The sequence below is a fragment of the Oncorhynchus tshawytscha genome, linkage group LG29 (assembly GCF_018296145.1).
Source record: "Oncorhynchus tshawytscha isolate Ot180627B linkage group LG29, Otsh_v2.0, whole genome shotgun sequence".
Lineage (NCBI taxonomy): Eukaryota > Metazoa > Chordata > Actinopteri > Salmoniformes > Salmonidae > Oncorhynchus > Oncorhynchus tshawytscha.
In genome coordinates, this window is record NC_056457.1 from 13,185,012 (window position 1) to 13,209,754 (window position 24,743).

The following is a 24,743-nucleotide window of genomic DNA, read 5'->3' on the forward strand; positions in this document are numbered from 1 at the left end:
CAGCAGGGACAGGGAAGATGGTTAAAATTGATGGGAAGATGGATGGAGCCAAATACAGGACCATTCTGGAAGAAAACCTGATGGAGTCTGCAAAAGACCTGAGACTGGGACGGAGATTTGTCTTCCAACAAGACAATGATCCAAAACATAAAGCAAAATCTACAATGGAATGGTTCAAAAATAAACATATCCAGGTGTTAGAATGGCCAAGTCAAAGTCCAGACCTGAATCCAATCGAGAATCTGTGGAAAGAACTGAAAACTGCTGTTCACAAATGCTCTCCATCCAACCTCACTGAGCTCGAGCTGTTTTGCAAGGAGGAATGGGAAAAAATTTCAGTCTCTCGATGTGCAAAACTGATAGAGACATACCCCAAGCGACTTACAGCTGTAATCGCAGCAAAAGGTGGCGCTACAAAGTATTAACTTAAGGGGGCTGAATAATTTTGCACGCCCAATTTTTCAGTTTTTGATTTGTTAAAAAAGTTTGAAATATCCAATAAATGTCGTTCCACTTCATGATTGTGTCCCACTTGTTGTTGATTCTTCACAAAAAAATACAGTTTTATATCTTTATGTTTGAAGCCTGAAATGTGGCAAAAGGTTGCAAAGTTCAAGGGGGCCGAATACTTTCGCAAGGCACTGTATATAAATAAATTTGATTTGATTTGATGAGCGTATGTTCCAAATACATTAAAATGTTACAGGTGTCAAGCTTATGGGTATGTGGCAGCAGTGTGTATAAAGGAGGGTCCAAGGTGTGAGAAATGTGCAGAAGGGCATGAGACAAGGGAATGTGTAGTATTGGGGAAAGTAGTGGAATGTGTTAATTGTAGGGGTGCCTATGGAGCTGGGGATCAGAAATGCCCCGTGCGAGAGAAGCAGGTTGCCGTTTCCAGGGTTACAGTAGTGCAGAAGTTGTCATATACTGAGGCATTGAAGAAAGTAGAGGAAGATGGGTTAAGGGGGAGGAGTGGTGAGAGTAGTAGAGATATACCAGTACAGAGGGATAGGCCAAAAGGTGATATAAGTTTCAAAAAAATGGGATTTGTAGCATTTATAGCAATGGTTATTAATTGTACTGTAGGGATGGATCGGAAGTCTCAGAAAATTGAGGTTGTGGTGGCAGCTGCATAGCGGTATTTGGTTGTGCGAGACTTGACAGCAGAAGAGTTACAGGGTGTGTTAAGTGGTGATGTCCCATCTTTTCAGGATGATGGCATGAGGTAGGAATACATTAAATGTAATGGAGTTGTACTCCAGTCTAGCAGGTGGCAGTAATGCAACAAATTGGATGCCAACCACCGTTAAACCTCATAGAAGACGAAGAAGAAGAAGAAACTCACAAACGCTCTGACGAAGGCCGTGAGGCGGATACGTAAACTCAAATCGGACAAATACACATGGTTAGCGGATGTTATTGCGAGTGGAGCGAAATGCTGAATAAAGAGCAGTGATACTATCAGGAACTGTGTACGGGTTCCTCCTTTTTTCACTGTTTCCAAAACTAAAATATGTTACGAACAGAGTGGACAATGTTTTTTTTTAGAAAAACATTCGTTCTTTAGAAGGAGTGCAAGTGCGAATTGATTATACACGTTCACTATAGAGTCGTTTACTAACGGAAATACGCAAATATATGCTAGAACGCGCCAATAGGCTCTCGCTAGCTCGTGTTTGGCTCCGCCCACCTCGTTGTTTGTTCTAACCACTAGGAGTCATTGGCTGACGTTGGAAACTACAGACGGTGGTCTATATTTTGGTACGCTAGCAGTACAAGAAACAAAACCAACAACTGCGCTGTAGCAGTACAGTGACGTGTTTTATTAAGACTGCTGTGGCTCAAACTATTGATATTTTGAATCAGAAAAAATGAAGTTGTCTAATCTGTGGGTTTACTGAATCCGGTGAGAATTCCCTGTGTACAGAGTTACTGCAAATTATGTATTGGTAACTGGGATCAGGATGACCAAAGTAACCTTAACAGATATGCTTCCAGTGCAGAGACCTACACCCCAATACCTGTACTAAACACAAACACCAAGTTTGATGAAATTGAAAAAAGTAAGACTGGATTGCAAAACGGATGACACTGGATCTGGAAACATAGTCATATACTGAGGAAATACTCAGCAAACATATGCTGAGAAATCAGCACCTGGTTAACAAGAAAAAGGTATGGATAATAACATTTTCCTGTCTGCAGTGACTAAACTACATGGAGTATCATTGAATGTTTCACAGTATGAAATTATCCTACGTGTACATTGTACTTTACGTGTCATGTGAGTTCAGTGAATTACACAGGCCCCTCCCATCTACCAGAGAAGGCAAAGACACATTTCTTTCTATCACAATATAACATTCAGGAAGAGTGTATGTTGTAATACCACGGTAGTTATTGCCTCAATACCAGTGTGTGTTTGTCCACAGAAGAAGATGAGTGGGACCAAGAAGACATGCAAACAAGAAACCCAGTCACCAGCTCCCTCTTCCAGTGGACAGGCTGTGGAAAAACAGAACTTGGTAAGTCCAGAGTTTATATGTACACAGTAGGTACATGTGTGTTCAGTGATTCCCTCCTGATTAAATTGTTGGTGATATCACACTGCCCCCTAATTGTTTCTCTGACCTCCTTACCCTCTTTAACCTTGATGTCTGTCACTGCCTCACCTGTCCCCCAATTTATAACTTGAAGAAGGAGTTTCAGGATCCAGAGCCAGAGAAGACACAGGAACTGTATGCTCAAATGGATTACATCCTGGATAGGGTAAATCAAAACAACTTCCAGCAATCGATGTTGGCAATTACTGAGTTCACCATTAACACAGAGGCCAGACTGAAGGGCATCATTCACCTCATATATGAGAGGGCCCTGGCACATCCTACCAGGTCTGTGACCTATGCCAACATCTGCCACTGCCTCATGGGGGTAAGTCTACAATTCTCCGTCTGTTTTTATTTTGTCTGTTTCTCAGAGGTGATTGCTATTTTTTGTCAAATGCCAGTGACCACACACCAAGAACAGCAGGAAATCATACATATTGTGCTTTTAACCTGCGTTTTTTTCTCCCTTCTGCATATCTTCCTCCTCAGCTTAGAGTACCCACCGCTGCCAAACCAGGAGTGACAGTAAATTTCCGCACGCTGTTTCTGAACCGAGTCCAAGCAAACTTTGAGAACATGGCGAGAAACAGTTGCGAAATCTTCCGGCAAAAACAGGAGATGGTGGATGCCATCACCAAGGTAGCACATCCATCCCTTCAGACACTGTCGACTACATTATAGACCAACATTTTGAAACATCTTTTTGAGATATTCTAATCTGATCTAAATTATATTAATTCCTCTGTATGATTTTAATGCTTTGATGTGCGATTGATTATGTTGCCCTAACTGTGCATTGGTAATACACTGCTCCAAAAAATAAAGGGAACACTTAAACAACACAATGTAACTCCAAGTCAATCACACTTCTGTGAAATCAAACTGTCCACTTAGGAAGCAACACTGATTGACAATAAATTTCACATGCTGTTGTGCAAATGGTATAGACAACAGGTGGAAATAATAGGCAATTAGCAAGACACCCCCAATAAAGGAGTGGTTCTGCAGGTGATAACCACAGACCACTTCTCAGTTCCTATGCTTCCTGGCTGATGTTTTGGTCACTTTTGAATGCTAGCGGTGCTTTCACTCTAGTGGTAGCATGAGACGGAGTCTACAACCCAACAAGTAGCTCAGGTAAGTGCAGCTCATCCAGGAGGGACCATCAATGCGAGCTGTGGCAAGAAGGTTTGCTGTGTCTGTCAGCGTAGTGTCCAGAGCATGGAGGCGCTACTAGGAGACAGGCCAGTACATCAGGAGACGTGGGGGAGGCCGTAGGAGGGAAAAAACCCAGCAGCAGGACTGCTACCTCCGCCTTTGTGCAAGGAGGAGCAGGAGGAGCACTGCCAGAGCCCTGCAAAATGACCTCCAGCAGGCCACAAATGTGCATGTGTCTGCTCAAACGGTCAGAAACAGACTCCATGAGGGTGGTATGAGGGTCCGACGTCCACAGGTGGGGGTTGTGCTTTACAGCCCAACACCGTGCAGGACGTTTGGCATTTGCCAGAGAATACCAAGATTGGAAAATTCGCCACTGGCGCCCTGTGCTCTTCACAGATGAAAGCAGGTTCACACTGAGCACATGTGACAGACGTGACAGTCTGGAGACGCCGTGGAGAACGTTCTGCTGCCTGCAACATCCTCCAGCATGACCGGTTTGGTGGTGGGTCAGTCGTGGGGTGGGGTGGCATTTCTTTGGGGGGCCGCACAGCCCTCCATGTGCTCGCCAGAGGTAGCCTGACTGCCATTAGGTACCGAGATGAGATCCTCAGACCCCTTGTGAGACCATATGCTGGTGCGGTTGGCCCTGGGTTCCTCCTAATGCAAGACAATGCTAGACCTCATGTGGCTGGAGTGTGTCAGCAGTTCCTGCAAGAGGAAGGCATTGATGCTATGGACTGGCCCGCCCGTTCCCCAGACCTGAATCCAATTGAGCACATCTGGGACATCATGTCTCGCTCCATCCACCAACGCCACATTGCACCACAGACTGTCCAGGACTTGGTGGATGCTTTAGTCCAGGTCTGGGAGGAGATCCCTCAGGAGACCATCCACCACCTCATCAGGAGCATGTCCAGGCGTTGTAGGGAGGTCATACAGGCATGTGGAGGCCACACACACTACTGAGCCCCATTTTGACTTGTTTTAAGGACATTACATCAAAGTTGGAACAGCCTGTAGTGTGGTTTTCCACTTTAATTTTGAGTGTGACTCCAAATCCAGACCTCCATGGGTTGATAAATTTGATTTCCATTGATAATTTTTGTGTGATTTTGCTGTCAGCACATTCAACTATGTAAAGAAAAAAAGTATTGAATAAGAATATTTCAATCATTCAGATCTAGGATGTGTTATTTTAGTGTTCCCTTTATTTTTTTGAGCAGTGTATATTGTAGTGCTATTCCCTTCAATTGATAATTGGAACATGGTTTGTTATCTAACTAGTAACAATTTGTATAGTTTAACTTGTTAACTTTCCTTATTCCTTCCAGGAGGAGGAGCGCCAGCGAGTGTGGGAGGAGCTGGAGGAGGCCAAGACCGAGGAGCGGAGGCAGTCGCTAGGCAATATCAAGTTAATGTGTGAGTTGTTCAAGTTGAAGATGCTGACTGAGCACGTCATGCACGACGTCATCGTACAGCTGCTGAAGAACCAAGATGATAACTCTCTGGAGGGTCTCTGCACATTACTCTACACCATCGGCAAGGACTTGGACTTTAAGAAGGCCAGGGTACAGAATTTTGTCTGTCCATCCATCCATCCGTCTGTCTGTTTTTGAACAAAATAAAAACATTTTATTTTTTATCCATGACAGCAAAATTAATGGCATTTTTATTCCACATTTTGGGATTGATCAATCCAATAGATTCAGATCTATAAATCAGTCAACTACATTCACTTGGCCTGTCTATACTTCCACAGCCCAGAATGGATCAGTACTACAACATGATTGTGAAGATTATGAAGAATAGGACAATCTCCCCCAGAATCACAAGCATGCTGCAGGATGTGCTGGACCTCCGAAAGGTATGACCATTTATTTGTCTACCTCTTTAAACACCCATATCAATCCTCTTAGTTGTTTCATTTTCTTGTTCTATGCTATTAAACCCATATTATGTGGTTTATATGTATCAATTGTAGGAATTACAGTTCTATCAATTCTATAATATTACAGATTATTGCATTGCCAAAATGTAATGTTTTAGATGAGTGATGTAATGTTTCTGTTGTGTGTGTATTTCTCTCTCCAGAAAGAAACGGCCCAGCTTGGTGAGTTGGTGGAAAAGATGGAGAAGACCGGGCTGCAAGCTGACAATGATGCTGAGAAACACACGGGACCTGGAGACACAGAACCTGTTTTGCGTCCTCACTATAAGTCATTAGCCATGAAGAATCAGAAGCTGATCAGCACATCTATACCACTACAGGAGAACACATGTCCTCATCATGATGATAAGCTGAAAGCTGAAGACTCAGCTGCTGCTTCGGGGGCTACCAAAAAGGTGTGGATGGGATACCATTATAGGCTTAGTATAAGAGGTACATAGATATGTGGCAGGCTGTTAATTGAAATGCATTCATGACTACCTCATGAAGCTGATTGAGAGAATGCCAAAGGTGTAGAAAGCTATCATCAAGGCAAAGGGTGGCTACTTTGAAGATTCTCAAATATAAAATATATTTTGATTTGTTTAACACTTTTTTTTGGTTACTACATGATTCCATGTATGTTATTTCATAGTTTTGATGTCTTCACTATTATTCTACATTTTAGAAAATAGTCTAAATTAAGAAAAACACTGGAATGAGTAGGTGTGTCCAAACCTTTGACTGGTACTGTATCTATCAGAAAGGGATGTGGTTTGATCCATTGTGTGATGTCAATTACAACTATCTGTATGTTTGTCCACAGAAAAAGGTGAATGTGCAGTTGAAGACATGCCAACAGATAATCCAGGAGAGAGAGGAGGAACTACAGAAACTGAGACAGGAAGTAGAGTCTCTAAAGGTGCGACATTAGCTGACTGATGGAGTCCTGGATAACTGCACACATGTAGTGTGTCTGAAAGTGGTCGTGTCAACAGAAGTGGGAGGATCAACAGAAGTGGTTGTATGGAAAGTGAATCATGTAATTGGGCAGATTTGTAGCCACTCAAGACCATTTTGCGTGGCTGATTGGGCTGCACGATGAGTCTTGTTGACAACTGTAGCATTTTAGCTAAGCCTAAACCTGTTCCTAACCTTAACCTCATTCTCCTAACCTGCCACGTTAATTATTCTAACCTGCCACGCATTTTAGCTAACCCTAACCCTTTTCCTAACCTTATCCTCATTCTCCCAACCTGACACTTTAATTCTCCTAATCTGCTATGTTAGTTCTCTTCACCTGCTATGTAAACATTAAGCTGGTCTAACGGATAGTGGAGCACTAATGTTAGACCCATCGCAGTTGGTCCACACACTTCTTTTGCAATGCCCACTTTCAGAAACACTCCCAAGTATGCAGTCACCCACACTGTGTGATGAGCTGTTTTAGGGCTCGTCTATGGGTGAATCTCAATTGTGTTTGCTTTTTTTATTTGCATTTATTTTGGGTAACCAACATGCATTGCATTCGGAAAGTATTCAGACCTCTTGACATTTTCCACTTTTTGTTACGTTACAAACTTATTCTAAAATTGATGATTTTTTTCCACTCATCAATCTACACACAATACCCTATAATGACGAAGCAAAAAACATTTTAAAAAACAACATTTTTGGTAATTTATAAAAAAGTAAACTGGAAATATCAAACCCTTTACTCAGTACTTTGTTGAAGTACCTTTGGAAGCGATTGCAGCCTCAAGTCTTCTTGGGTATCATGCTACAAGCTTGGCACTCCTGTATGTGGGGAGTTTCTCCCATTCTCTGCAGATCCACTCAAGTGCTGTCAGGCTGGTGACCGATGTGGTAAACACCTCAATGTTATCAGATAAATCCCGGAACATATTCCAGTATGTGCTAGCAAAACAGTCCTGTAGCTTAGCATCCACTTCATCGGACCACTACCGTATTGAGCACATCACTGGTACTTCCGTTTTGCGTTTTCGCTTGTAAGCAGGAATCGGGAGGATGCAGTTATGATCAGTTTTGCTAAATGGAGGGTGAGGGAGAGCCTTGTATTTTTTTGTGTGTGTGGAGTAAAGGTGATCAAAGATGATTTTTGTCACCTCTAGTTGCACAGGTGAAATGCTGATAAAAGTGAGCTGAAACGGATTTCAGTTTCCCTGCATTAAAATCACCATCCGCGACCGGGGGACCCATGAGGCACCGCACAATTGGCCCAGCGCTATCTGGGATAGGGGAGAGTTTGGCCGGATGGGATGCCCTTGTCCCATCGCTCTCTAGCGACTCCTTGTGGTGGCAGGACGCGTGCAAACTGACTTCGGTCGCCAGATGTACGGTGTTTCCTCCAACACATTGGTGTGGCTGGCTTCCAGGTTAAGGGAGCATTGTGTCAAGAAGCAGTGTGGCTTGGCGGGGTCGTATTTCGGAGGACGCATGGCTCTCGACCGTCGCCTATCCTGAGTCCGTACGGGTGTTGCAGCGATGGGACAAGACTGTAACTACCAATTTGATGATATGAAATTGGGGAGAAAAAGGGGTAAAAAGTACCAATAATAAATACAAAAATCACTGACCACAAGAAGCGCTGCTTCTGGATGTGCATTTTTTTGTTTGCTTATTGCTCAATACAGCTTGTTGAGTGCAGTCTTAGTGCCAGCATTGGTTTGTGGTGGTAAATAGACAGCTGCGTAGTATACAACTTAGAGGAGCAAAAACTAGAGACTTGCTAAACAATAGAGATCACGCACCAGCTGCTATTAACAAAGAGACACACCCCCATCCCCTAGTCTTACCCGAGGCTGCTGTCCTGTCTAGAAGATGCATGGAGAAACCCACGAGATATCTCTTATCCATGACCTTGTTCAGCCAAGACTCTGAGAAACATAGGATATTACAGTTCTTTAGGTCTCGTTGAAAGGATAGTCTCGAACGGAGTTCATCCAGTTTGTTCTCCAGTGACTGCACATTCGCCATCAGAACAGAGGGAAATGGCCGTCTATTTGTTCGCCGACGTAATCTCATTAGCATGCCGCCTCGCCTGTCTCTTTGTAGCCGCTGCTTCCTCTTTCAAGTCCCAGGGATTAGGGCCTGGTACAAAGTAAGAAGAACGTCTAGAGCTGCTGACTCGTTGAAGTAGAAATCTTCATCCAAATTGAGGTTAGTGATCGATGCTCTGATGTCCAGAAGCCGTTTTCGATCATAGGACATTATGACGGAGACATTATGTAACGATGTTAAGATCAGCATTAAAAAACACAAATTAGCAGTATTTGTCAGGAACCCGTAAAACGTCAGCTATCCCCCGCAGCCCATCAATCATGACGGGGAGTATGCAAGTCAATACTTTGGGGGAAGTGCTGAGTATTCGGGACGCAGACAATGCTTACCAAAGTTTCTGAGCCAAATGTCTCAACAAGATGCCTCTTTCTCTCTCTGTCTTTTGATAGTGCTTATCACAGGCTACAATAGAGGACAGTGAGAGGTTCTTCACCAAGCTGATTGAGACAAGGTGCTCAGAGGTGAGAGAGGTGATCCAAGCTAAAGAGAAGGAGATGGTGAGTGAGGCTGAGGGACTCCTACAGACACTGGAGCAGGAGCTTGATGAGCTGAAGAGAACCGAAACAGAGGGTAGACAGCTTCCACACATAGAGGTCTACCCCCATTTCCTACAGGTAAAATCAATAACGCTCGAATAAAGTGCTACAGATGTTTACAAGCACATTTTGAAGTGTGTAAAGTTTGAACATTTATAAGGGGAAATGTTTGGATCAGTTTTGAACAAAGGTATTTATTTTCTCTGTATTGGTCAGTCAATATCATTCAGCACTTATACTATAGACAACTTCAGCTGGGGATAAAGACCCATTTGGGAATACAGGAATACTTAACCCTATATCATCATTTACACTAGACCTCTTGTTTTGGATTGTAGAACACAACCTGGAAAAGGAAATCAGAATGTTGAAATGGTTTGCGTTTGAGTCCAAATTTAAACCAGGTATCTACGATAAAACATTTAAGGAATGTGCTGAGAGAGGCATGACAGCATTGTGTGCCATTGTAGAGGATGGAGAACTCTGTTTTAATTCCAAGGAGAAATGTGGGATGGAAAACCAAGATTTCTTCAGATACTTACAGTTAATGGACTATTTTGAAAAAGAGAAAAAAATGACAGAGCCTTCTTTCATACCACGTATGACTATCCATGTGATTCGAAATGCATATAAACAGGCAATGTCGAAGACAACCTCTTCACTGTGTCATGGCCTGATAGACTCAACTCGTTATATTAAAGCAAAATGGGAAAAGGAACTGAATATAGACATCTCAGAGGAAGACTGGGACAATATATGCAGTACCAAACATACAGTGCATTCAAAAAGTATTCAGACCCCTTGACTTTCCACATTTTGTTACATTTACAGCCTTATACTAAAATTGATTACTGTTTTTTCCCTCATCAATCTACACACAATACCCCATAATGACAAAGCAAAAACAGATTTTTAGGCATTTTTGCAAATGTATTAAACTTAAAAAACAGATCACATTTACATAACTATTCAGACCCATTACTCAGTACTTTGTTGAGGCACCTGTAGCAGCGATTACGGCCACGAGTCTTCTTGTGTATGACGCTACAAGCTTGGCACACCTGTATTTGGGGAGTTTCTCCCATTCTTCTCTAAAGACCCTCTCAAGCTCTGTCAGGCTGGATGGGGAGCGTCACTGCACAGCTATTGTCAGGTCTCTCCTTTGATGTTAGATCGGGTTCATGTCCCGAAGCCACTCATGCGTTGTCTTGGCTGTGTGCTTAGGGTTGTTGTCCTGTTGGAAGGTGAACCTTCACCCCAGTCTGAGGTCCTGAGTGCTCTTCATCAAGGATCTCAGTACTTTGCTCTGTTAATCTTTCCCTCGGTTCTGACTAGTCTCCCAGTCCCTGCCTCTGATAATCTTGTTTCACATGGTCTGAGAGTCCTTTAGGTGCGTTTTGACAAACTCCAAGTGGGCTATCGTGCCTTTTACTGAGAAGTGGCTTCAGTCTGGCCACTCTACCATAAAGGCCTGATTGGTGCAGAGATGGTTGTCCTTCTGGAATGCTCTCATCTCCACAGAGTAACTCTGGAGCTCTGTCAGTGACCATCGGATTCTTGGTCACCTCCCTGACCAAGGCCCTTCTCTCCCGATTGGTCAGTTTGGCCAGGCGGCCAGCTCTATGAAGAGTCTTGGTGGTTTCTAACTTCTTTCATTTAAGAATGATGAAGGCCACTGTGTTCTTGGGGACCTTCAATGCTGCAGAATTTTTTTGGGGTATTCTTCCCCCGACACAATCCTGTCTCGGAGCTTTATAAATATTTCCTTCGACCTCATGGCTTGGTTTTTTTCTCTGACATGCACAGTCAACTGTGGGACCTTATATAGACAGGTGTCCAATCAATTGATTTCACCAAAGGTGGACCCTAATGAAGTTTTACAAACATCTCAAGGTTGATCAATGGAAACAGGATGCACCTGAGCTCAATTTCGACCCTCATAGAAAAGGGTCTGAATATTTGCTAAGAAAAATTTATACCTGTTTTTGCCTTGTCATTATGGGGTATTGTGTGTAGATTGAAGATTTTTCATTAATTTAATCAATTTTAGAATACGGCTATAATGTAACAAAATGTAGAAAAAGAAAGGGGTCTGAATGCACTGTACTTCTTCAAACTCAAGAACATGGAGAGTTCTGTTGGAGAAACAAGTCGTTTTTTTTATCACACCTAGAATCAAAAGTCAACAGCTAACTATACAACAGCCATGCTGGCAGCTGTGTGGCTATGTAGATGCCAACCACACCCATTTATTTTGTCCCAGAGAATGTGATGGGCAGTCACAAATACTTGTTGCTCCAAGTAAAAAAGCCATTACCAGGAACTGGTATAAAGTAGAAGCCCCAAAATGATAATCCAAGATATCTTTAATATGGAAAGCTTGACATACATATACCTTAAGACTCCAAAATCCTTTATTTGAAAGTAACTGGGAGAAATTGACATCATTCACAAACCAGGAAGACTTGATTAATTAATATCTTGTGAACCTTTAGTTCATTGTTTTGATCTGTTTTTGATGAACTTTTTTGAAAAGGTATTATAAATATATATTTAAACAATAATATAGCAAACTTCTATCTCTGCTCACTACATATAACTATTTATATGAACGCCTTATATGTTGACTTTTACCATGTTGCGGTGTATTAAGAAGTTTTTCTGAAATGGGATTGTGGTATATCTGATGTCCTGCATGTTTCCTTGTCTGTTTGTAGAAATTGCCCAGCATCACTGAGGCTTTTGAAGAAGTGAGGACATGTGCCTCTGAAATGCAAAAGCAATTTGAAGATTCCTCCAAGTTGCAATTTGTGGAGTTTTCTAAATCAGGTGCTTATTTTAGGTCTGCAAAATTCCAGTATTTTTCCCAACATGCCCAGATTCTCCAGAAATCCTGGTTAGAGGAATTTAGATTCCCTGCTTATTCCTTCCTTATACAGGGAATCTGCCAACCTGAGAATATTGGTTAAATTACTGGGATTTTTGCAACCCAAGGCCTACTATTTCTGTCCACAAGCCAAATTCCTTCATACATTAACACTTTTTTTTCTCTATTTCTTTCAACAGTTGAAGAAAGTCTGGGACCATACAGTAAGTACCCAGCTAGCACAACGTTCTGAGAACCATATGTTTCTTAGATCTTGGTGAGAGCATGGTTGTCCTATGGTTAGTTTTGCATACAACCTTCCCACCACGTTCTGGGAATGGTGCAGATTACCCAACTAGCACATAATGTTCTGAAAACCATGTTTCTTTGGTGAGAATTTCAGTACTTCATCTTAACATTTCCTACAGGTTTCCTCATGGTTCTATTTCAAATAATGTTCTCAAATTGTTCAGAGAATGTTTTAAGAAACAACGTTTTTCTGTGGGAATTTCAGTACTTCATGATAAAGTTTTCTACAGGTTTCCTCAATGTTCTATTTAAAGTCATGTTCTCAGAACATTAAGAAAACTTTCTATAAAAAAAAACACAAGAAAACATTAGTAACATTTAAAAAAGTTTCTAAGAATTTTATTTAAAAACATATATTTCCTATCTTGTTAAGTGTGTTCATGTGTGTTGGCCGCACCCACTAATTGGCCACACCTAATTTTGATGAGTGCTTGTTCCCTTTGAAATGTGGTCTGTTTAAATAAACTAAAATGAACAGTTTTGTGTGAGTAAAAAAAACATGGCGTGATAGCTCCGTCGTGGTGGCACTGTGGACTAATTCCAAGATCATAGGTTCAAGTCTCACTGACGGCATACCACAATTAAAAATGTGTTTGCATGATTAAAGCTTAAGCAAAATAATGTCCATGTGTCCTATCGATGCTTGGAATTAAAATCAGTTAAATGAAATTAGCAGTGTTGAAACATTCGCAGAACGTTATTTAATTACCTATAATTTTAGTTCTCAGAATGTTAATACCACCTCCCAGGACAACTTTCAGGGAAACATAGTAAAACGCTCTCAGAACCTCCTTGAAAAATGTATGTACGTTCCCTGAACAGGCTACGTTTTCACTTCCATTCAATACTTTGGGAGAAGTGTGGAGAATTTTTTTTAAACTTTCAGTTTTACCAGTAAGGAAACTTATGACTTTGTTTCCAGAACTAATGGGAAACCAAAAACGTACGTTCCCACAACTTCCAAGGAACCAAATGTGCTAGTTGGGTAGTACCATCACAGCACAATTACTGGCATAAAGTGAAGGACCTAACATACAGGACTGACATACAACCTCCTCTTTCTTCTTGTTTTCATTTCCTCTCTCTCTCTCTTTCTCTCTCTTCTCCCTCTCAGCTATCAGTTCTCTTAGCACTAGCAGACAGGCAGTGGAAGAAAAGGACTTGGTAAGATCTGGTCAGATTAATATGTACATGTGTAATACGCTCCTGGTTGAATAACGATGGAGATAATATCTGTTGGTGATGCTGCCCCTTTATTATTTAACTCTGCTTACTCCCTCTTCTGCCCCCTTAACTTATTACTTGAAGCAGGACCTTGTGGACCTAGAGACAGTGAAGACAGAGGAAATGTATGAACAAATGGATAACATCCTGACCAGCCTGACTCCCAAGAACTTCCATCAGTCAATGAAGGTAGTGAGTGCATTCACCATTGACACAGAGGACAAACTCCAGGGCATCATTGACTCTATATATGAGAGGGCCATCTTAAACCCTACCAGCGCTGAGGTCTATGCAAAGGTGTGCAACCAACTCAAGGGGGTACGTATGCATCTGTACAAGTCTCCATGTGTGTATTTGTGTTTGCCTGTCACCAACAGCTGTTTATTGTTTTTTATACAATTTTACCAGCTCTTAGGGCAACATACACTGAGTGTACAAAACATTAGGAACACTTTTTCCATGACAGACTGACCTGGTAAAAGCTACAATCCGTTATTGATGTACTTGTTAAATCCACTTCAATCAGTGTAGATGAAGGAGAGGGAAAGATTTTTAAGCCTTGAGACAATTGAGATGTGAATTGTGTATGTGAGACAAAAAATGTAAATGCTTTTGAACGGGATATGGTAGTAGGTAGTAGGTGCCAGGCGCACCGGTTTGAATGTGTCAAGATCTGCAACACGGCTGGGTTTTTCACGCTCAACTGTTTCCTGTGTATTGAGAATAGTCCACCACCCAATGGACATCCAGCCAACATGACACAACTGTGGGAAGCATTGGAGTCAACATTTTCAAGTATTGTGGTGGCAACATGTTATGGGTGTGCTTGTCACCGGCAGCAACTGGGGAGTTTGTCAAGATCAAAATGCATTTGAAAGGTTTAAGGAAAACCCGCCATAGTCTTCTACAAACTTAACCATGGGATAGAGTTCCCTTTTAGTGGGACAGTTAAGCACATTTTTATGCAAAAAACACACCAATGGCTTTCCAATAGGTATTGAGTGTTTCTGAGTGATACAGTATCAACCCCCTGACTTAAATCTGCGTGAAAAATATATAGCTGTCCATCAATGATTCTCAACCAAATTTACTGAGCTTAAGCAATTTTGACTAAAAACAATGCCCTGAGAGTTATGTAATGTTTGTAGAATCTTATTCAAAATGATTCACAGCTGTAATGGCTGCAAAAGGTGCTTCCGCCAAGTATTGGGCTAACTCTGCGGTGTGAAGACATACGCAATCAATATTTCTTCACATTACAATTTTTATTAATTTGTCTTATATTTTGAAAATGTGAAGTAGTTTGTGTAGATCTGTAGGAAGAAATCCAGATTTTGAACCCTTCTGTTATTTGAAGGCAGCAAAAATGTGAAGACTGTGTGCAAGGGGTGTAGACCTTCACTAGTGACTGTATATCTACCAAATAAGTATCCAATACAGTAATGTAATAGTGGTCAATGTTCAGAATCTAATCCGAACTAATTCAAATCTAACTCTCTGTCTCTCTCGCTCCATAATCGGATAACCCGTTAATGAGTTTTTGTCTCCTACATATCCTGCCCTTTCAGCTCAAAATACCTGGAGTGACAGTAAATTTCCGCAAGCTGCTGCTGAACCAATGCCAGAAGGGCTTTGAGAAGGATAATAGAAAGATCTTAAAAGAAAAGCAGAGGGAACTCGACACCACCACTGAGGTAGCACCTCATACAGCAACATTTCATCTTTGAGATGTCAAAATCCACATTACATCAACTTTATTTCTTTAATACCTTATTATTTTATAAGCAATTGTAATTGATTAACTTTACATTGATATTACATTCAAAGTATTCCCTTCAACTGATCATTGTAACACTTGTACCTTGTTTAGTCCAATGCAATTTGTATTAGTACAAGGCAGGCTGAACAGACATCCTGATTTCCTTCCAGGAGGAGGACCGTCAGCGACTGAGGGAGGAGCTGGAGGAGGCTAAGGCAGAGGGGCAGCGGGAGTTGCTATGCAACATCACATTCATCTGCCATTTGTTCAAGTTGAAGATGATGACTGAGGGCCTCATAGACTACTGCATCGTAAAGCTAATAAAGGATGGAGATGATGATTCGCTAGAGGGTCTGTGCACAATACTCTTCACCATTGGCAAAGACTTGGACTCTGAGAAGAACCAGGTCTGTCTGTCTGTATGGATTTATTGATGTGCGTCTGTTTGTAAGTCATTAGCATTCACTTAGCCGGTCTATACTTCCACAGCCCAGAATGGATGAACACTACACCCAGATTAATCTGATACAGGAGAGAAGGAGGACCTCGCCCCGAATTCGCTATATGCTTCAAGATGTGCTGGACCGCAGAACGGTATGACCAGCTACCCCACAACCTCCACTACCTGTTATGTTTGTTCTGTGTCTTTGGTTGTCTGTCTGTCTCTCTCTCTCTCTCTCTCTCTCTCTCTCTATTTCTCCCCCTCCCTCTCACCTATTCTCTAATCTTTTAAAGCACTGATATTAGATTCTTGTTCATGTCTGATGTAATGTTTCACTCACAATTCCACTTTCTCTCCAGCTCCATTTGTACAAGGGCCAAAAGGAAGACCATTGAAGACCAGGACCATGTGTTTTTACAATTCCTCTGTCCTGTGTCTGTGTTATTTTGCCCATCTTAATCTGTTTTCTTTTAATTGGCCAGTCTGAGATATGGCTTTTTCATTGCAACTCTGCCTAGAAGGCCAGCATCCCTGAGTTGCCTCTTCTCTGTTGATGTTGAGTGTTGCTGGTGTTTTGCGGGTACTATTTATTGAAGGTGCCAGTTGAGGACTTGTGAGGTGCCTGTTTCTCAAACTAGACACTCTAATGTACTTGTCCTCTTGCTCAGTTGTGCACCGGGGCCTCCCACTCCTCTTTATATTCTGGTTAGAGCCAGTTTTCACTGTTCTGTGAAGGGAGTAGAACACAGCGTTGTACAAGATCTTCAGTTTCTTAGCAATTTCTCGCATGGAATATCCTTAATTTCTCAGAACAAGAATAGACTGGCTAGTTTCAGAAGAGAGTTCTTTGTTTCTGGCCATTTTGAGCCTGTAATCGAAGCCACAAATGCTGATGCTCCAGATACTCAACTAGTCTAAAGAAGGCCAGTTTTATTGCTTCTTTAATCAGCACCACAGTTTTCAGCTGTGCTAACGTAATTGCAAAAGGGTTTTCTAATGATCAATTAGCCTTTTAAAATGATGAACTTGGATTAGCTAACACAACGTGCCAATGGAACACAGGAGTGATGGTTGCTGATAATGGGCCTCTGTACGCCTATGAAGAAATTCCATACAAAATCAGCCGTTTCCAGCTACAATAGTAATTTACAATATTAACAATGTCTTTACTGTATTTCTGATCAATTTGATGTTATTTTATTGGACAAAAAAATTGCTTTTCTTTCAAAAACAGGGACATTTTTAAGTGACCCCAAACTTTTGAACGGTAGTGTATAGAGTCCAATCACAAGAACTGAACATAGCCTGTGGTACACTCCTACTCTGTTGGAATGAGCGACTGTTATCTTTGTCCTTGCCGTTTTGCATTGAAATGCATGTTTCTTGTGGGTTACCAGGTTTCAATTCAACCTTTTTATGCAAGTAAAGTACAGATGTAACTCCCGAGGTTCGCAGCGGTCTAAGGCACTGCATCTCAGTGCTAAATGAGTTACTACAGACCCTGGTTCGATTCTAGGCGTTTCACAACTGGCCGTGATTGGTTGTTCCATAGGGCAGTGCGCACAATTGGCCCAGCGTCGTCCGGGTTAGAGTTTGGCCGGGGTAGGCCGTCATTCTAAATAAGAATTTGTTCTTAACTGACTTGCCTAGTTAAATAAAGGTTAAATAAATAAAAATACAAATGTAGGATCTTAATTTGAGGCAGTTTGTTATAGCGGGAAGATAATCCTGCAGCAACAGTAAATGTGGATGTTTTTTGTTGGGGCTGCTGCATTTTACGTTAGGGCAAATCAAGTCTGACATTTTAAAGTGGAAATTACAAACTTTAGAAAGCTTTTTAAACCTTGAATATGCTACAAGTTTGCACTGACTGCTATGCAAGAAATTCACTTATGCACTTAAATATAAGAGTACAAGCACAGAGGTGATTGGCATCTGTGTTGGCTCTAAGATAATTTACCACGCTAACCAAGGCTGTCTCTGTGCTGTGGTGGGCACGAAAACCAGATTTGGATTTTTTCAAAAATGAAAAAAATTGATTAACAATAGATTGTACTTTAGATATGCAATTAAAAACTATTTTGAAGGTGGTGGAATAGGATCGAGAAGGCAGATGTTGCCAGGCCAGCTCATGGCTTAAGTTGTGATATCACTTTCCTGAGCATGTCTGTGTCAACCTGGGAAAATTAATCCATCGTGCCTTTGTGTGGTTGGCTAGGGCACATATCAAACTTCTCATTGGGTCTTGCTAGATGAAAGCTTGATTAACTGGCCTGGTGAGCTTGGCAGATGTTGCCCGGGCCAGCAGGCAGCCCTGGATGTTGACCGCTGCAGTCTCTTTAGCTAATCCACTCCCTGTACTCTATGTCATGGGCCAAAGAAAAAACACCACCTGCAGGAGAAGACACATTTTGTGCCCAGTTATCCCTCTCACTTCGCCTCTTCCACATTTCAGTTAATTATTATAGCTTCTGCCTTGGGCCAATCAGTGTAATTTTGTAAATGCTGGATCTCTATCGCAGGACGCATTATTCACCCAAGTTTTGTCGAAATTGGGCCAGTGGTGTCCGAGATCGTGTGTGACTAACGTTCAGATGGACAAATGGATGGAGACCGATCCACAGTCCCCTTCTCGGTTTCATCATGGGGGACAATAACCATCATATCGAAGTAAACTTGGAGTCACAACATGACATGCTGTCTGGTCCTCCCACTATGACTCGGGAAAGCATGGCAGTTTATTAACTTCAGGGAGGTGAAAGTGCGAGGTGATGAACTTGATGCTCCTTTCCAATCAACATCCAGGGTCTTATTCTGACATGATGATCGATGCTTGGCTGCTTTTTGACAAATAATAATCTCATGTAGGCTATACCCCCACTGTATCTTCGAGCGGTTGGCTACAGTAGATACCACAGTGGGCACATTCGCTCTATAACGCAACATATTTTGTGGCAAAATCATCAGTAGAGTTGAAAATGCAATGGAAACCCATTTTACTTGTATTTTTTATTTGGTACATGCAGGAATTTAACTGCAAAAGTTGTATTTATGTGCACTATGTCATCATCCACAGCCTTTTATCGGCAACAAGTCAATTTGATGGAAACATCTCTGGTGGGAAAATGCAAATATTAGAATATTTGCAAGAAAATCTGTCGCCAATTGAGTGGAAACCTAGCTTGTGTTGTAATATGACTTGTTTCTACTTTAATATGCTTACAAATAAAGTACCTGATGATATAAGCATAGTGGATACTGTGACTAGTCATTTACAGGGGTGACATCAGCGTTTATACAGATTAATTACAGGCATCAGTTCCAGAATTAACTTTCTAGTTCCATCCTTTAAAAATGACTTGCCAGGTAAGACCATCTGATAAAACAGTAGTATTTCCCTTTAAGCTATTTTGGCAACACCTCTACACAGTAGAATTGGATAGAGGGCCAACTTGCCCCCAAAGTTTGTTTTAGCATGGACTAGTCAATTCGATGGGACTTCCTATGGTATTTTTTGTATCTTATTAGTATCCCCATTATCTTTTGTGAAAGCCGCAGCTACTCTCCCTGGGGTCCAGGGGCCAGATTAACAAAACTTTAAGAATACATTTCTTAACTGGCATTTTTTTCCCTTATCTTCGGACTTAAGAAGAAAGTTAAGCAGAGTTGCTATTCCTCAATAAAGTTGTTAGAAATGTTCTTAAAGTTTTACCTACGTTTCTTCCTAAGAAAAAAGTTCAGAAGAAATGGTATTCTTGAAAATAATGCTTTAGGATTTCTTCTTTTGAAATGTACTTAACTTTAGGACAGCTAAACCCTTGTCTTGAGACGAATGGGTACTTTTGTAACCTTGTAATGCCTGAAGGTACCACGTTCATCTGTACAAACAATAGCGTTTTCAACCCTTACTCACCTATTTGGCAAGTATAGACTTGTTTATAATGTATTATTGAATTTGTTTTACTGCATGTGACTCCCGTTGTAGAACTGCTTTGCATCTTGCCAATTGTTTAAAAGTTTATTTAACTTGCCTACTGGTTGCACAGGTGAAATTCAAATAAAAAATTGCTATAATCTTTAAACCTAGCTAAAAATTAGGCTGGTGACATAATTTAAGTCAATTTGCACCTCTTTTTTTGCCTATTTCAAAGCATACCTTCAAACTCAGCGCCCTCTTTTTTTGACATCATGGGAAAGTTATACGCATAAACACCATGGGACCACACAGCCATCATACCGCTCAGGAAGGAGACGCGTTCTGTCTCCTAGAGATGAATGTACTTGGGTGCGAAAAGTGCAAATCAAACCCAGGACCTTGTGAAGATGCTGGAGGAAACAGGTACAAAAGTATATATATCAACAGTAAAACAAGTCCTATATTGACATAACCTGAAAGGCCGCTCAGCAAGGAAGAAGCCACTGCTCCAAAACCGCCATAAAAAGCCAGACTACGGTTTGCAACTGCACATGGGGACAAAGATCGTACTTTTTGGAGAAATGTCCTCTGGTCTGATGAAACAAAAATAGAACTGTTTGGCCCTAATGACTATCATTATTTTTAGAGGAAAAGGGGGGATGCTTGCAAGCTGAAGACACCATCCCAACCGTGAAGCACGGAGGTGGCAGCATCATGTTGTGGGGGTGCTTTGCTGCAGGAGGGACTGGTGCACTTCACAAAATAGATGGCATCATGAGGTAGGAAAATTACGTGGATATATTGAAGAAACATCTCAAGACATCAGTCAGGAATTTGAAGCTTGGTTGCAAATGGGTCTTTCAAATGGACAATGACCCCAGGCATACTTCCAAATTTGTGGCAACATGGATTAAGGACAACAAAGTCAAGGTATTGGAGTGGCCATCACAAAGCCCTGTCCTCAATCCTATAGAAAATGTGTGGGCAGAACTGAAAAAGCGTGTGTGAGCAAGGAGGCCTACAAACCTGACTCAGTTACACCAGCTCTGTCAGGAGGAATGGTCCAAAATTCACCCAACTTATTGTGGGAAGCTTGTGAAAAGGCTACCGGAAACGTTTGACCCAAGTTAAACAATTTAAAGGCAATGCTACCAAATACTAATTGAGTGTATGTAAACTTTTGACCCACTGGGAATGTGAAGAAAAAAATCTAATCTGAAATATATCTCTACTATTATTCTAACATTTCACATTCTTAAAATAAAGTGGTGATCCTAACTGACCTAAGACAGGGAATTTTTACTTAGAATAAATGTCAGAAATGGTGAAAAACGGAGTTTAAATGTATTTGGCTAAGCTGTATGTAAACTTCCGACTTCAACTGTATCTTATGAACTTCTTATTTTCTTTCTTAAGCAGCTTCTTAATTTTTTTCGTAAGTAATGTTTCGTGAATCCGGCCCCAGGACATGAACAGTTCAAGAACAGATTGACATACATTTAAAAATGGCACACACAACCTACATGTCAATACATACACACAAAATATCTAGATCAAATAGGTAGAGGTGTTGTGCCGTGAGGTGTTGCTTTATCTGTTTTTTGAAACCAGGTTCGCTGTTCATTTTAGCAAATGAGATGGAAAGGAGTTCCATGCAATAATATCTCTATATAATAATACTGTACGCTTTCTTGAATTTGTTATGGATTTGGGGACTATGAAAAGACCCCTGGTGGCATGTTTGGTAGTGTAAGTGTGTCAGAGCTGTGCGTAAGTTCACTCCGGAAGCAATTTGAAATTTTCAACACTTTTTTTCTTATAAAAAGAAACGATGCAGTCAGTCTCTCCTCAACTCTTAGCCTGGCATGCATAGTATTTATATTAGCCCTCTGATTACAATTAAGAGCAAGATGTGCCTCTCTGTTCTGGGCCAGGTGCAGCTTAACTACATGACCACATGATTGGACAACAATCAAGATTAAGACAAAACTAAAGCCTGCAGGACTTGCTTTGTGGAGTGTGGTGTAAAAAAAGCAGAACATGTCTTTATTGCAGACATACCTTTCCCCATCTTTACAACCATTGAATATATATGTTTTGACCATGACCGTTTACAATCTAAGGTAACACAAAGTATAGTCTCCTCAACTTGTTCAACATCCAAACCATTCATTATGTCGTGACGTGACTATTCATTAATGTGAAGACTTATATCAAATCAATTCTCTTTGTAATTATTATTATTACGTGATTAAACTATTGTAACATTAATTAACTAAGAAGTCGGGGCACCAAGGGAAAATGTTGTTTGAAGAGTTACTATTTCCCTAATTTAACTCTGTTCAGATATTTTCATATCTTAGCGATTACAGTCACTTATTAATGTACTATTACCTCATCAGCCATTCTGAACGTCCTAATTTCTTCTAGTCTGCATGAACCCTACTTTATTAATGAATCAGCGATACACAAGTTGGTTCAATTATTTATTTACTAACTAATTAAACAATTACAGAATACACAAACACACAATATCATTATACAGTAAATAGTCCCTAGAAGTCTAACAAAGCAGGACAGTTTGGTTATAACACAGTGGCGGATTCAGAGAGGGGAGGAAGGGAGACAAAGGAGTTACTCTATCGGACTTTGGGAAGCTACGCTCACGAAATACAAAATCTGAAGCACTCTAATAACCGCTCATTTGGAAAAAGAGTATGCAATTTATGTATTTACGATTGAGCTGTCCTTGATCGTCCAAATCCTTTGGTCACGGAGATGTTGAGTGTACGACTCTGGTTCGGCCACCAGAGTTCACCATGTCCTTAGGTAGAGCTTCTGGTCGTAGTGGTGGTAAGAATGGATACTTCGACTTACCCTGTACAGTAGTTCTCAGAGTCGATCTCCTTAGAATGCTTCAGAGGTTGTCGGTGTTCTCATCCCTAGGCTACGTACGTTTCCAGCTGCAGACTGATAACGCGACATCTAGGATTGGCTTCTTCTGTAGTGATCGATAGCTTCAGAGTTTAAAACCATTATGCAACATTCGGCTTACACCTCAGCCTGCTTGGTCTATAGAGTGGAAACCATTTCAAAGTGGGGACCAGCGTCCTCACGTTCTCTGGTCTTGTAGTTTTAGTTTTTGTAGTTGTAGTTTTAATCCATTTTGCAACAAACCGGCTCACACTTTAGTCTGCTTGGTCTATAGAGTGGTAGATTTCTCAACCATTTGTAACGTATTCAGCTGGCGCTGCACGTAACTGGTCTAATATGTTAATTCTTCATCGCGTCCTATTAAACACTTGGGGAAAAAGGGCGTTCCATTACATTTTGCATAATCTATGTGCTCACGTGGGTGTGGTTACTGACTTGGTAAACTTGACATGAAAAACCATTTTCTCATTTAGAAGACTTAAATCACATTTCTATCTTTTAAAAGGTGTTAAGATACTTCATCATTCATTTTAAACAACATTCAGATGCAAACCTCATAATTGAGAAGTGTAGACAGAGGTACAGTCTACATCTGGTTCTTTCATGATGTCTTTCATGATGTCACAACATCAAAAATTAATTCGACATGAGGTTTCTTCTGGTATCCACTGAACATTTCCACATTCTCAAAAATGTAAATATTGTTGCCTAGCCAGCACCCCCGATCTCCATCTCAGGACTGGAAAGTCATGATAATTATCAGATTCAACTGAGGTCTCCTGAGTGGCGCAGCGGTCTATGGCACTGCATCTCTGTGCTAGAGGCATCACTACAGACACCCTGGTTTGAATCCAGGCTGTATCACAAATAAAATAAATCTTAGGGAATGATTTGTACCAAATACAATTCGCTTAATTTTGGAGATGTGGCGTGACATTGGTTAAAATATTAAAAAGTAGAGGGCCTAGAGAACTGCCCTGGGTACACCACATGTTTGACATTTAGAGAAACTTCCATTAAAGAAAACCCTCTGAGTTCTATTAGATAAATAGCTCTGTCACATAATTTCTCAATTTACAATGTCAGCTAGTCAGATGTGCAGCCAGACTTATTAGCCACTCCTTTTGCCCCATCTCTTTCAACCATACCGTTTTTCAATTCCTCATCGATCCATGGAGCCTTACAGTATTTTAACAGGTGCATGTTTATCAATAATTGGAAGATGCTATTTCATAAATTCATGAAATGTAGCGCCTGGATGCTCCTTATTGATCACATCAGATCAACAAATATGTTTTACATCATCTACATAAGGGTCACAGCAACATACTTTATATGATCTCTTGTACACTATTTTAGGCCCAGCTGTTGGAACCTTGGTTCTCCTAGATATAGCCACTATATTGTGATCACTGCATCCAATGGATATGGGTACAGCTTTAGAACAGAGTTCTACAGTATTTGTAAAAATGTGACCTATACATGTGGATGATCTTGTTCCTGTAGTGTTTGTAAACACCCTGGTAGGTTAATTAATAACCTGAACTAGATTACAGGCACTGGTTACAGTGAGAAGCTACCTCTTGAGTGGACAGCTTGATGAAAACCATTCAATATTCAGGTCCAAAAGAAAGTAGACCTCTCTGTTTACATCACGTACACCATCTAGCATTTCACACACATTATTTAGATACTGACTTTTAGCACTTGGTGGCCAAACACTGTTAACACTTGACATGGGTTAAGGCAGGGTTATTTGAACCAGCTGTGTACTGCTAGGGCAAAAACCAAAATGTGACCCAAGTGGGGCCCCAGGACCAAGTTTGGGAAACCCTAGGTTAAGGAAGGATCACACAGAAAATAACATCCAGATCAGCAGGAAGTATCAGCCTATGAGCAAACGTTCCAAAAAATGAAGGTGGCAGTGAATTACCAACCTTGGCTTAATGCCTGTTCAAACAACACAATCCAGGTGGCAGTAT

At 41.1% G+C, this 24,743-nt stretch overlaps 1 protein-coding gene across 4 annotated transcripts; it reads left to right on the forward strand.

The window, feature by feature from the left end:
- The first annotated feature begins 1,369 nt into the window (after window positions 1-1,369).
- On the forward strand, window positions 1,370-16,448 carry LOC112227910 (RB1-inducible coiled-coil protein 1-like). Of its 4 annotated transcripts, none has more exons than XM_024392904.2 (17): window positions 1,370-2,175; window positions 2,433-2,525; window positions 2,698-2,931; window positions 3,096-3,245; window positions 5,099-5,335; window positions 5,527-5,631; window positions 5,859-6,110; window positions 6,521-6,616; window positions 9,165-9,389; window positions 12,029-12,140; window positions 12,378-12,401; window positions 13,601-13,650; window positions 13,795-14,028; window positions 15,279-15,404; window positions 15,640-15,876; window positions 15,959-16,063; window positions 16,271-16,448. In XM_024392904.2, exons 1-17 carry the CDS (start codon window positions 2,140-2,142, stop codon window positions 16,304-16,306), a joined length of 2,352 nt encoding a protein of 783 aa, XP_024248672.1. In that variant the 5' UTR covers window positions 1,370-2,139; the 3' UTR covers window positions 16,307-16,448. The 4 variants fall into 4 exon arrangements, with proteins under 4 accessions (XP_024248672.1, XP_024248675.1, XP_024248674.1 ...); XM_024392907.2 differs by having other exon boundaries at window positions 13,798-14,028; XM_024392906.2 differs by having other exon boundaries at window positions 2,701-2,931.
- Window positions 16,449-24,743: the final 8,295 nt, after the last annotated feature.